The sequence below is a fragment of the Hesperophylax consimilis genome, chromosome 19 (genome assembly GCF_061612785.1).
Source record: "Hesperophylax consimilis isolate HC1 chromosome 19, BYU_Hcon_1.0, whole genome shotgun sequence".
NCBI lineage: Eukaryota > Metazoa > Arthropoda > Insecta > Trichoptera > Limnephilidae > Hesperophylax > Hesperophylax consimilis.
In genome coordinates, this window is record NC_142854.1 from 32700171 (window position 1) to 32714226 (window position 14056).

General features: G+C 35.0%; 1 protein-coding gene across 2 annotated transcripts; it reads right to left on the bottom strand.

Moving 5' to 3' along the window:
* Positions 1 to 1881: 1881 nt before the first annotated feature.
* Positions 1882 to 4617, bottom strand: LOC149415163 (uncharacterized). Of its 2 annotated transcripts, none has more exons than XM_089642857.1 (4): positions 4479 to 4617; positions 3185 to 3385; positions 2356 to 2508; positions 1882 to 2275 (listed from the first exon to the last, which is right to left on the bottom strand). In XM_089642857.1, the coding sequence occupies exons 2-4, from the start codon at positions 3336 to 3338 to the stop codon at positions 2187 to 2189; spliced, it is 396 nt and encodes a 131-aa protein (XP_089498983.1). In that variant the 5' UTR covers positions 3339 to 3385; positions 4479 to 4617; the 3' UTR covers positions 1882 to 2186. The 2 variants fall into 2 exon arrangements, with proteins under 2 accessions (XP_089498983.1, XP_089498984.1); XM_089642858.1 differs by lacking the exon at positions 4479 to 4617 and adding an exon at positions 3996 to 4067.
* Between the last annotated feature and the right edge of the window lie 9439 nt (positions 4618 to 14056).

The window sequence follows — 14056 nt, forward strand, 5'->3', positions numbered from 1 at the left end:
AATTTGTTCATCATAATTTGATTCTGGAGACATTTTTGCCCACAATACATTGGGGGGCCAGACCACTATCCCAACAACGGTAAAAGGAAACTGATTGTTTATCTCCTAGGTCGTAAACGTCAACACTCTTTATTTTAATAAAACGAAGCTACGTTTAATTATAATGAACGACTGTAGACCCTCCAGCGTTCCTGGGTATAGCCCTTCTTAGTACAAATACATATTAACATTCGATAACAAATATACAGTGCATTAAAAAATATTCATTTAGAACTATTTTTTCCTCACTATTGTCGGATCTAGGAAACAAAAGTAAAAAGTTTATAATTAAATTTATATGCACATTTTGAAAATGACAAGAAGATAGCTAGGAAAGTTTAACTCAATACCACAAGACTGTCCCCTCGTGAATATGCGTTGTAAACAGTGGCGGCTCGTTACTTTTGGGTTTAATAGAGTGCTAATATTACAAAAAATGGCATTATTGATGAAAATATATTTATTTATTTTAAATTTCATTATATGTGCATAGTCTGAAAGAAAAGGTTAATTTTTTAGTAATTACCATTAAGTCAAAAATGAGTGCCAAACATGACTCTAAAATCGTAACAAACCGAATTTTTTAATGGCCCATATTTTATAATTTGAAACATATATAAATAAATTAGCACATATCCATACTGAATATTTACGATGCCTCAAATTAAAAAAAAATCTCAGTTTGGTTGGGTATTTTGGCTCAAATCCAAATTTAAGTTTTGAATGAAAAGGGCCGCACAACCGTTCCCCTTAAACAAGCTTAGGTAATAAATCGTACACTTGAGTTGGGCGGTGAGAGAAGCTCGCTTTTTATTCGAAACCAGTTTGCAACAGGGAGTTGCCCGTCAGTTTCAGTTAATTTTCGGTTTCCGCGTGAGTTATTAGCTAAGAAAATGACAAAAAGGTATTTTTTTAAGAATAAGAAATGAATTGGTGTATTATGGTAGGGTAGAATCTCAATTTAAATTACTTTATAATAGTATAGTAGCATCTCATTTAAATTACTGCTCTAGTGAACACGAGGTTTTTTTCCTGTATGTGTATGTAAATGCCTTGTAAAACTTGATTTTAATGAACACGAGAAGTTACAATGGGAGCATGAATAAAGTTTTTCTCCAGTATGGGTGCGTAAGTGACTAGCTAAATTTGATTTGTCTGAACAGGAGTAGTTACAATGGGAACATGAATAAGGTTTTACTCCAGGATGGGTGCGTAGGTGCCTCATGAAATTTGATTTGTCTGAACAGGAGAAATTACAATTCGAACATGAGTAAGGTTTTTCTCCAGAATGGGTGCGTAAGTGCCTATTTAAAGCAGATTTAATGAACTACAGTAATTACAATAGGAACACGAAAAAGGTTTTTCTCCAGTATGGGTGCGTAGGTGCTTCATGAAATTTGATTTGTTTGAACACGAGAAGTTACAATGGGAGCATGAATAAAGTTTTTCCCCAGTATGGGTGCGTAAGTGACAATTTAAATTTGATTTATCTTTACAGGAGTAGTTGCAATGGTCACATGAATAAGGTTTTACTCCAGAATGCGTACGCACGTGACTTTTGATATTACCTTTTTGAGAACACGAGTAATTACAATACGAACAAGAAAAGGGTTTTTCTCCAGTATGGGTGAATAAGTGCTTATTTAGATCAGATTTGCATGAACTAGAGTAATTACAATAGGAAGACAAAAAAGGTTTTTCTCCAGTATGAGTGCGTAAATGCACTGGTAAATATGATTTTTTTGAACAGGAGTAGTTACAATGGTCACATGAATAAGCTTTTTCTCCAGTATGCGTACGCACGTGACTTTTGATATTACCTTTTTGAGAACACGAGTAGTTGCAATACGAACATGAAAAGGGTTTTTCTCCAGTATGGGTAAGGATGTGAAGTTTCAAAGTTCCCTTACGAGAACTTGAAAAGTTACAATCAGAACATGAAAAAGGTTTTTCTCCAGTATGGGTAAGAATGTGCTGATTTAAATTTCCCTTATTAGAACATGAGTAACTGCAATATGAACATGAAAAAGGTTTTTCTCCAGTATGGGTAAGAATGTGCTTATTCAAACTTCCCTTTTGAGAAGATGTGTAACTGCAATATGAACATGAAAAAGGTTTTTCTCCTGTATGAGTGCGTACGTGCATTGTTAACGCAGAATTGCATGAGCAGGAGTAGTTGCACTGGGAACATGAAATTTTTTTTCTCCAGGATGCGTCTTCCGGTCCGTTAGCATGTCTGAAAAAGATTGCGTATAAAGCTCAATAAGTATGTATGTAAATGAAAACTAATAAAATCATACAAAAAATCGGTTTTACCTGAAGCAGTCTCTGTAACACGTCCAGAGTGCTCTAAGCATTCCTTTTTAACATCTGTCAGCTCTATGTCTATTTCCATATAAGGGATCCCCCCTCCATCTTCTCGGGGTGCTGCTCCTGCCTTGGTGGCTACAGAATCCACATTAATACCACCTGAAATAACCAAACAAGAAAACATTGATGGGTAAAGACATTAATTCGTCGTAGGTGCTATTTTTATGATTATTTGGATTTATGGTTGGATCATATTATAAACTTACAGTATTTTAGTTGGTACAAATTCCCATTGTATAATAAATATGAGATCTTAAAACTTTAAGCCCCTGTAGAAAAAAAAAAATTTGTTAAGAACTCAAAAGCAAAAAAGGTAGGTACATTTAAATTTAATTTATTTCACAAAATTTTTAAAATGAAACCATTTAAAGCTGTTCAGGAGAAAATTTTATCTATGAAGATTTTCGTTTACTTTAAACTTTTTGAAATTCTAAACTTTTAAAAACACGAAAAACATAGAATTGAATTTTTCCAATGAACGATAATTTTGTCATTGAACCGCATCGAGCCACATACCTTTTGTTGATAGGGAGAACGTGAGATGATTCATTTTGGTGATAAAATATGATGAGGAACAACTTAGGGAAATTAGAAACTGCTAGTGGGAATCATAAGTTAAACGTTTTCTTAGTTCGTCAGTTTCCTGTTAAATAAAGCAAAAATATAAAGGAAAATCAAGAGTACCGATGGACGACAGGAGGGAAAATAGAAAACAAGCAGCGGTGCTGACTGCGTCCATCTGAAAAATATTTGTTATATACGCAACGCAACTTACTGGTTGGCTGAATATTTTCGACATACTGCAAACATCCCTTCTTAACATCTTGAAGGTCGATTTGTATATCTGTATACTCCATTTCACCTGAGCCTTCTTCCTGCGACCATGGTTCACTCTTTATGGAAACACTCTCTGTGTTGGGAAGATCCATGGCACTGCTGTGACAGCGTCTTGTTTTGTGATGGTAATTGTTCTCAGCTGAAAATAAACAAGATCGGTAAGAAAAGTTCTCTACACAAACATATAAAACCGGACCGATAATTATATTCAGAATGCTTTTTTAGCAGTTTTTATAACTGCCTTAATTATTTAATATTTCTAAATTTACTTTTCTTAATATTTCATTTAATTTAACGTAATTTAAATCCATTTAAGTCCATTTTATTTACATACACAATTTTGTAAAACCAAATTGTAAAACGAGGGCTTTCGCACGGGTAAAGCACCCAGTGAGGCTTACATTCCCAAATGTAATTATTATGTACCTTGCATGTAAAAGCCGTCAAGGCGTGAAAAAACAAACAAACAAATAAATAAATATAAAAATATACTTATAATGTATCAATAAATAGATATATAAAAACAAACATAATCTTCAGATTAATATAAAATCTAGTCGACTCAAAACATAAAACGGATTTCGTAAAAGCATCTTTTTGTAAAAAAAAATTAATATATATTAACTACAAACCATCAATTAAGTCTAATGAAACCATAAATTAAGAGATTAATAAATTAATTAACAGATAGAAGACTCATTTATGAATTAAATTTCATATTCGTTCATGAATTAAAGAAACAAGGTTACATTGTTTGAACCATTATATATTTTAATAAACGCCGCCGAAGAAACGTCACTAGAAATGAAGAAGCTCTGCAATAATAAAAAACTTTGCTTTAAATGTGTTGGTTATAGAATTAATCTTATAAGTGACGTAAATTTAACACCATTATTGTCTTGTTCATACGAAATTACTATTAGATGGGGTAGTAATAATTACTAGCGACAAGAAAACACGCGAGACGGAGACGCCAAATATTTTGACATAGCCACAAGAGATGGACGATATTTCTGTCTATGCTACTTGGAACCGTACCTATGATGTCACTGGAACCGCCGATATGATTTCCATAGGGAACCGGATATTTTTTGAACTGATTCATTTTGGAATATTTATTTTATTGAACGGGAAAAAAATATACGAAAAATTGTTTTAAAAGGCAACAAAATGTTTTAATTTTACAGGAAACAATAACTTGTATTCAGAATTCTGTTTTATTTTCCACTAACCTCTCGACTATATGCATGGACCTAATAATGGATCTTTAGGATTATGACTAAATACTGGCGTGGTGTAAAATAGGCGTTGGCGTCGAATAGCGGCTGATTTATTTGAGATGTCGAAGTGTCAAAATGACAACTCCGCGACCGAGTACCATCCGAGTACTGATTACGACTAGCGATGTGCAAAATCGATGTATCATCGATACTTATCTCGATATTCTTGACCATCGAAATATGTCGATTCATTGTCATAGACAAATCGATTCTTGAACAATCGATTCTTGGAAATCAAATCTGTCAAAAAATATTCAAAATCACAGTGTCAAACAATCGTTTTGAAACTTCATCGAGCAAGAAGTCGGGACAGTTTTTTTTTAAAGTAATGCATCTGATATGTCCCTAGGTATCTACGTGACTTGAATTCACAGAAAGACCAAAGCGCACACTTGCGCCCGCATCTGTCTCTGTAATTTTACACGCAGATGGAGGCGGCAGTTCGAATTATTAGACCTTAAATATTTACTGAATAGCTTCGCTGGTCCCGCAACAAAAAAATAGAAAGCCAACTTAGAAATACACCCATTAGTCGACAGATTTATCTCTAGACCCTCATCAAGTAGTAATTCTGAAATGGGAACGTTAAGCCAGCGACCCGGCAATAAAAAAAACCTTCGCCCAAGGCTAGGCTAAATTGTAATTGTTTGAAGGTCATATTTAAAAAACGTAATTTTAAAATATTTTACATTAAGTATTTTTATTTATTTATTAAGTTAAAAGAAAATTACATTTCACTTTCTTAACTTAAATATATAACATTAAATAAATAGTATTCTAATATTGTTCTAATAACTTCTAGATGTAAGAGTAATTGTCAACTTAGATTAGAAATTTAATTGCAACCAGATATTAATTAAGTGTATGCATGCATAATGTTAAGATACTTAAATATATATTAAGATTTTGAACCGTAAGTTAATCAGAATCAGCCAGACAGCGCAATCTAGCGGTGAGAATGGCGATGCCAGCGCCACGGACTCAAACAACGTACCGAAGTGGTGTAAAGCGGAACCACTATAGTTCAGCACCCCACCACAGGCGCGCTACGGTCGCCGGATTGCGCGGGTGAATACAACTGATTCAGCTCTCAACAGTCACGCTCTCGCCTCTCAGGAGTCACCATCTCGCGTCCGCCGAGAAACCTCTTGCCCTCCCCCTTGGAGTGGTCACCGAGGCTCTTCCCGTAACCCCGCGAACTTCCGCCCAGGAAGCCAGAGTGGTCGCCAGACTTCCGCCCAGGAAGCTGCCCTCTCAGAAGTCGCTGCCTGCCGACTCCGCCCTTCGGAGCCTTGGCCCAGGCTGAACTGATTCCGCCCTTCGGAACCAGCCCAAGTTGCCGCTTTTGTGTATCAGTGATAAGTGCGACGTGGAGATCCGCGGTTCCAGAATCATCGTAAAGGGAAGTGCCTGAACAATTTTTTCATATTTATCCCGTAACGTGACCCAACTTTTAAGACATTGAATGAACAATAATTTAGGATTAAGAAAAAGGACAATTAACTTTAAGAATTACAATTTAAGACTATTATTAAACCTAGATTAAGATTAACCCTTCTTTATACATTTTTGTTTTAAATAAATTTTAAGAGTGTTTTGTAACTAAGTAACTTCTCTTTTTTTTACTCGTTCCTCCTTTTCTTTTACATGAATAATATTAATTATTAACTTCCCTTAAGTAGAGTTATAACACATCTTTATGATTTTTCCGTAAATTATGGAGAACCCATAGCAAAGATATTGTCTAATATTTTTCATCTGTTTATACAAAATCGGAATCACCCACAAATGATCCAATGCCGTACGTTACTAAATGAAACCAAAGTTTAGGTCATAGATATTAGCTGTTAATTTCCGATATTATCTAGCAACCAAAGAAGCTATGTGAACAGTTTATTCATATTTTAGGTTGGGATTTACGACGCTCGTAAATTTAGTGTATAAAAAATGGCATTCTGAATTTAACAGTTAACGTACCGTGCTAAAAACCCCATCGCCGTGCCGTCCTGTAACACAGCGTTACACTATGAGTTTTGGAAATGATTACCCATTTTTTTATAAAAATACTGTTGTGGATAATTTTTAGTATGCTTGCATTATTTTATTTTTAAAAATATTATAGAAGTATAAAAACTGAAATATTAAAAAAGAATTGGATAATAAAATATAATTCGTCGTTCAACGTACGTGCCGCTTGCTCCGCCGTCATGCACCGAACAAGCCACATGCTTTTGTGGAATGCGGCATCGGGAAGATGACGGAATCATTTGGGAGGGTGGATACAAGCTTTACACCATATTATATGTATACAGAAGGTCAAAAGTACAATCTCCTTTGAAAAAGACACACTTTTAATAAAAACCTTTTTATTATTATTGACACATTACTGCGATCAGATAATAATTATTACAACTAAGTAGATAAATTTAAAGTTACTAGATATTCTATAGCTGCCTTAGTGCCATTAGATAATAATTATTGTAAATATATATAAAGAACACAATTTTAAACTTTTTTCCACTTGTTTTTATTTGACCGTGACCGGTTTCAGCCTTTTAGGGCCATCTTCAGTCTGAAGATGGCCCTAACAGGCTGAAACCGGTCACGGTCAAATAAAAACAAATGGAAAAAAGTTTAAAATTGTGTTCTTTATATATATTTATAATGGAATTCCACCACGAAATAACAGTTTCAAATATTAAAATATTAATAATTATTGTAACTAATTAAATCAATTAAAAATAATAAGATATACTAATATAATATAATACTTCAACAAAACTCTAACCCCCCCCCCGTATTTATAGTAATTAAAGAAACCAGAATTTAAACTTCACTCGGAACATGTAAAACAGTTACTTTTGAATTGCCATAGCAGATTAATCCACAACTAATTTTTAACACATCATTCGGAAGACAAAACAGCTTTTAACTTGAGATTGAATGTTTGTGCGACTCCTCAGCTTTGATTAAAACTACACTCAACACATGAAATGGTTTCCTCCGATTTTCGTAGCACACAGTCTGCATCTTGCATTATATATCTGCATTTCAAACACAAAAATGGTTTCCTTCAAAATGCTTCCGCAGATATATCCACAGCTAGAAATGGATCATTATATTCTGAACACAAAACGGGTTTAAATATAGGAGTGAATCCATGTGCAAGTTTTTTTACTTGAATTAAAACTACATCCAGAACACGAATAATGGATTCCTCCGATTTTTGCAGCATATGACTATGTGCAACTTAAATTTTGTAACTGCACTTCAAAGACGATAATGGTTTCCTTCGTAAATGCGTCTGTTATTTTTTCTGTAAGAGTCCCTAGTTTGATTAGCATTACATACACACTTTCTTATTAGACATAATTCCTTATTAGTAAAATGATAAGAAATTAAATTAAAATGGGATGTAAAAGACTGAAGCCCGGGTTTGTCTTTGGAAATCTCCTCTCCGTAAATTACGCGTGGCTAGAATTCTCGCAGTCCCATTTCTTGGTAGGTACTCTGTGACGGATGTAACATATCAGTTCGTTACAAATTTTATCTCTGAGAGTCCCTAGTTTGATGAGCATCACATACATACTTTCTTATTACACATTTAATTCCTTATTAGTAAAATGATAACAAATTAAATTAAAATGGGATGTTCGAACGCCTATAAAATTGCGTGTCTAAATTGCTTAATAGCATCGAAGGTGCATATGTAAGTACCGGCCAGCTTTTATTCCTTTCTCTGGGTTTTGCAACAATGCCAAAAGTGTGTCTGAAACACCAGGTCATGATACAAAACTCATGGGGCGCACCAAAAAGCCTCGCGGGCTGCAGGTTCCCAACCCCTCAATTAATAATAAGCAATGTTTAAATTCTATCATCATTGCATATAAGTGTAGGGATACAAAAGTCATTTTGTTTACCTTCTCTTAATTTTGTTCGAATAATCTTTAAATTATCGTCAAAATTCTCTAGATGGTTTAACAAGGACTTCATAAACCTAGTAATAGAACAGAAAAAAGCTCAGAAAATTTTAATAGAAAGTAAATATCCTTTTCAGCAAGTAACGAAAAGATTGTCAAATATTTATTATAATTCTTATATTAAGAATGTTGAATTTTCAATACCTACCCTGAAACTATGCGCCACAAAGAAAGAAATTGTCAATTTGTTCGCAGACTTTTTTAAGGATGTGTATGAAGCGGATATCTCTGACGAACACATTTCAAATCTAAAAATATCTCAGATTCACATTGAGATAGACATCACAGTGTGTATTAAACTACTGGAACCTAAATCTTGCCCAAAGCCAGATAAAACTCCCCCCATATTCCTTAACTCTGCAGATATTGTCTCTAATCCATTATGTCGGTATACTGATAAAACCCACTAAGTGCATGATTGACGATTTTGAGAAAAATTAATTTGAAAGTTTGACTGTGTAAAAGTCATATTCGCATTCTAAAATTTCAATTCTGTAAAATGCTGTTATATTTATAGTTTAGTTAATTTATAATTTTCATAAATCATTTCAACTTAATAAATTGCAAAACCCCAAAAAAAATTCTAAAGATAAAATGGTGGGATTTTAACTGGTTTTATCAGTACACGATATAAGCCAGTACTTTGAATTTAATGCTCAAGAAAACGTTAAATAGCTTCAGAGGATTTAATTTGTAGGGGAATTAAACCATTATTCAGAGAATTTTATTGTGTATTAAAACAAAATTTAAAATAAATACAAAATGGCATTTTTTAATTAAGTAAATCAAAAAAGCGTTCAAAGAAAAAATAAAATAATGAAACTATTTCGATATTTAAAGGTAACATTAATTAAGGCAAAAATGAATTATTCTTGAGTACCATTATCTTCAAGTTCACATTCATCATTAGCGGGCTCCGGAACTCGATCCTTCAGATCGATATTGGTGCGGAGTCCATTGTACCATCCATGTAATTCTTCAGGGATAGTTCCCTTTTGACACAGTTTCAGTAGGTCATTTTTCTTGGCCTGACTTATCGCCAGTGGTTCAGCATAGAGTGGTTTTAAGTCCCGGAGAATAACTTTGGAAACATTATTTTTTATTTGTAGGTCAGGTGGATTAAGAGAAGATCTTGTAATTAATTTTCTGTTAGGTGCTTTAAAAATTTCTGCAATATTTATGTGATTGAATGTGTCAGACATGTCGTAATTCAAGAAGATTTTTTCCGTTTCTCCTTTCACATACCTAAATCTTTTTATTTTTAACCATCTTACTTGTTTGCCTTGGTCATCCTTCGTTCTGTTTATCATAACCTTGTCAGCGAGGTATTTTAAGTCGATGAATTCATCATGTTTGAACTCTTTAACTTTGCATGGCTTGACGGTAACTAGTTTTTGGTCAATATCCGCTTTTTTGTGATCTAGCTCGTTCGAAGATATTAACCCAATCATGCATAGTATACACAGAAGAGTTTTTCTTAACATGTTCTATGCTACTTTGCATTGAATTTGTGTGTGACCAGATTCTAGAAATTTCTGATCAATTATGTTGATGTGCTCAATGTGTTGAACGGCCCAAAGTAGTATTACTGCTACATATTGTTTTCGATTCCGCCCTCCGCATGTGTCGGAGAACAAGCTTATTTCATTAATATTGTCCGGTAAGTAATTTTTGAGGTAGTAGTACAGGATAGAGCCTATTTCGCAACTCCCACGCTTTCCATTATTTCGGTCCATAGAAAACAGTACGCATTGTTGGGGGCAGGTGCCTCATATAATGTAAGATTATACACACATAATTTTCTTACATAGTAGAGAAGGCCGACTTTTCCGCTTGGGATTTGTAAAACTGCCTGTAGATCGAATGTTAGCGACATGAAGTTGTTTTCATTGTTAGACCTCTCTTTATATTTTTCCTTCTCCGTATTGCAAATATCTTTTCTTTCCATATGTTCTTTGTAGTTTTCTTCTAATTTGCTTTTATCACTAGCCTTTGCATAGTTTGAACAAATTAGGCACTGATCCTTCTTTGGTAGAAAGAAACGTAGATTTTAATGTTATTTCTGTAACAGGTTCGGTAATATCCGTTTCTTTGCAATGCTCTACGTATAAAGCATGCATTTTTCTTATGGACAGAGATCTGTCCAAATACTTACGATTTGACGATTTTCTCACGTAGTGAGACTCCATGCTTGGAAATGATTCGATGTGTGATTTCACATGATTAACCCTAGAAAGATAACCATATTTTGTAGTACATAAAAGATAACCATACGCTGCAGAGGCGCATAATATATTTATCATTTTTTAAAATTAAATACCTAGGTAATGTATTTCTTTAGCGGAATTATTTTAATGTGTGGTTAATGAACTAATAATAAAAAACTTTTTTACTGAAATTATTTATTTATTTTAAACATTAAACTTAAATTAAAAAAAACCTCTAGAAAAATACAATAATATTAACCGTATTCTGTTTACAGGAAAATATTATCACAAATTTATATTTTTTTATATAAAACTAATTAAATTATTTTAATTTACTAATAAACTATAAAATAATCAGTCAAAACTATAATTATTTTGCTAAAAATTTGGTTTAGAGGCATTCAAAGCAAACATCTTTTTTGTGTTCGCCGCAAACTGTTTTTTTGCATTTGGCGCAAGTCATCATTGACATTCTTTTTTTTTTACTTAAGCAAAAGCTGCAATACCGTCTTTTCTTGGCTGGAGGTTCTTCTTCATTATCACTAGAGCTCTGCACATCTGGATTCGGAAGAATATTGGTGATATTTTCTCGCACACGCTTGAGCAAAGTAGGAGCTTCGAGTCTTTCCGTCATCCACGGTTCAGATAACTGAGTGCTTAACTTTTTCATATATTCCCTTCTATTTAGAGGCTTTTCATGTTTTGCTAGAACGTTGTGACAGTATATGACATAAGAATTGACGAATGCCATGTTCAGTATGCCATAAAACATAGCCATTGGCCACCTATTGGTTTTTCTTGAACATGACATTGAGGAACACATTTGATCGAACGTGTCCACCCCGCCTTTAGTCTGATTATAATACATTATAATATCAGGCTTACCGGTTGTGGCGTTGATGACACCTTCTTCATCACACGATGATATCAGGTAAACCATCTTAGAGGGCTTCGGCTTGTACGAGACTAGGGTCAAACATCCATCATAGCAGAACATTGACGTGCCTACGGATCGAGACCGTGTATTTTTCAAGTCTTCGGGGATCTCCCGTTTATTGGATCGTATGGTTCCAACGAGGGTTAGTTTGTACGGCTCGTGAAGAAGGGATTTCGCGAGAGGAACAGAAGTGAACCAATTGTCACACGTAATATTCCGGTTTGTGCCATGCAAGGGCCGAGACAACTCCTTTACATAATATTCACCTTGTGGCAAACCATTAGTGTTTGTGGCTCTTCCAATATACGGCATTGCATTTAGCATGTACTTTGTTCCGCTATCACACATCATAGGGATTTTTATCCCGTATTTGCTGGGTTTATTGGGGATGTACATACGGAATGGGCACCGTCCTCGAAACCCCAATAATTGCTCATCAATTGTGACGTGCTCACCCGGTGTATAATTCAGTTTACACTGAGTTATAAATAATTCCCACAGTTTTCTAATGGGAACAAGTGGATCTTCATGACGTAAGGAGGGCCGTATAGATTTGTCATCAAATCTCAGACATCTAATCAAGAAATCGAAACGATCTCTACTCATCACTGCCACGTAACGTGTTCCTGAAAAACTACTATTGAACAGCTCATCGGTAGACAAGTGATTGTCTTTCATCGCCGCACTCAAGGTCAGTATCCCAAACAAAGCTCGGACTTCTGTCATAGACGTATCTTTGAAAGTGGCTTTGGTCATGTTTTCTCGACGTTTTACAGAGATCTCAATATTCGTCCAACGGACGATCTCACCCACTATTTCGTCGGTAACAAACAAAGTAAAACATAATACTGGGTCATACACATTGCGACACATACGCGTTGGACCTCTGTTTGTGCGAATTATATTTATGGCAGATATCCTACCACGACTTTGTCCTTTTATTGTTGACCAGCAATGTTGGTTTTTACCCCTTAGCACACGGCGATCAGGAACAATTATACGGCGGTCACGACGTGATGTTTCCAAACTTCCAGGCTCTGAAGATACTGGTGGAGTTATAATGTCTTCATTTTGTGTATCATTCAATTCTTCTGGCACCTCATCATCGATGAACTCATCTTCATAGTCACTCTGCATTTCATCTTCACTCACATGATCTTCTGTTTCACTGCCACTCTCCTGATGTCCATCATGCTCGTTCTCTTCTTCTTCAGTTAAAAATCTCAATATTTGATCATCAGATATAATTCTTCGGCTCGTCATTATGAAGGTTAAAAAAACCATGCTAAAACAAACAATAAAATACTTATAATAAACATGTAATGTAAGTATAAACAAATTTATACTTTTAATAAAAGTCACGCAAAAGATAACCATACGCCTTTGGAGCGCATTACCTGGTCATAACTTGAAAAATATGGTACTTACCGCGTAAAAACGACCGTCCCGCGACGCTGTGCACCGACGACTGAGCTAATGAAAAAGGACAGCTAGATGCGCGAGCTCTTACCGACAGCGTTTTCTTACCGTCGCGGGCGCCTCTGAGGCGTAGGTTATCTTTCTAGGGTTAAAGATGTCCACCTTAGTTTTATGTGGAGGCTCTTTTTGACCTCTCTTTTCACCTTGAGTGTAAAATCCCTGTGCATTTTTATTCTTGATTGCAAGTTTAATAACGTCTGGTGATATGCAGAGAGTTTTGGTCATGAAATTTTGGCAAACTTCTATCTTGTCATTCCCTTTGGGAAAAAAACATTTTTTTGCTCACAATCTTTGTTTTTTGGGTCTGACAGCCAGAATACGCTTTGGTTCTTGAATGTGCAAATTTGTTAACAAGAAATTATTCTTGTCTTTGAAGTCAAGCTGCCAGTTGTGTCTAAAAAGTATATTACGTTCATCCGAAGTAAATTTCTTGTTACATCTGTACTGGCATTTATCACAATTAGCTGGCTTGGGCACCTTAGAAGTCTTAATTTTTGTTTGTGTCACATATGTTAAACCTTCAGCCCTTCTCATTTTGGCTTGATTCACAGCCCATTCATGAGGGTCCGCATCACGCCACCTCTTTAATGGCCCAACATCCGTTAATAGTCGATCCAGGAGGTTTTTAAAACATCACCAATTATTTGTTTAGCAAGTATTCAGAGTATCCAGTACCTATATTAACTTCATCCATGAGCGGTTGTTTTTCACGTTCCGGTAGTACTCCCAAGTCCCCCAAAGTAATTAAACTGTCTTTAGAACTATCAGCAATTGTGGAGGAGTCATGAGGTTTGAAGGATGGGTCGTCATCTGAAAAATCGTCTCCAAAGAGTGATTCAAGTTCTTCAGCAATCAATTGTTGTTCGTCATTAAGTTCGGGCTCTATTCCTGAATCGAGGGCGCTCGTAATCGCCGTCGAAAGTACGT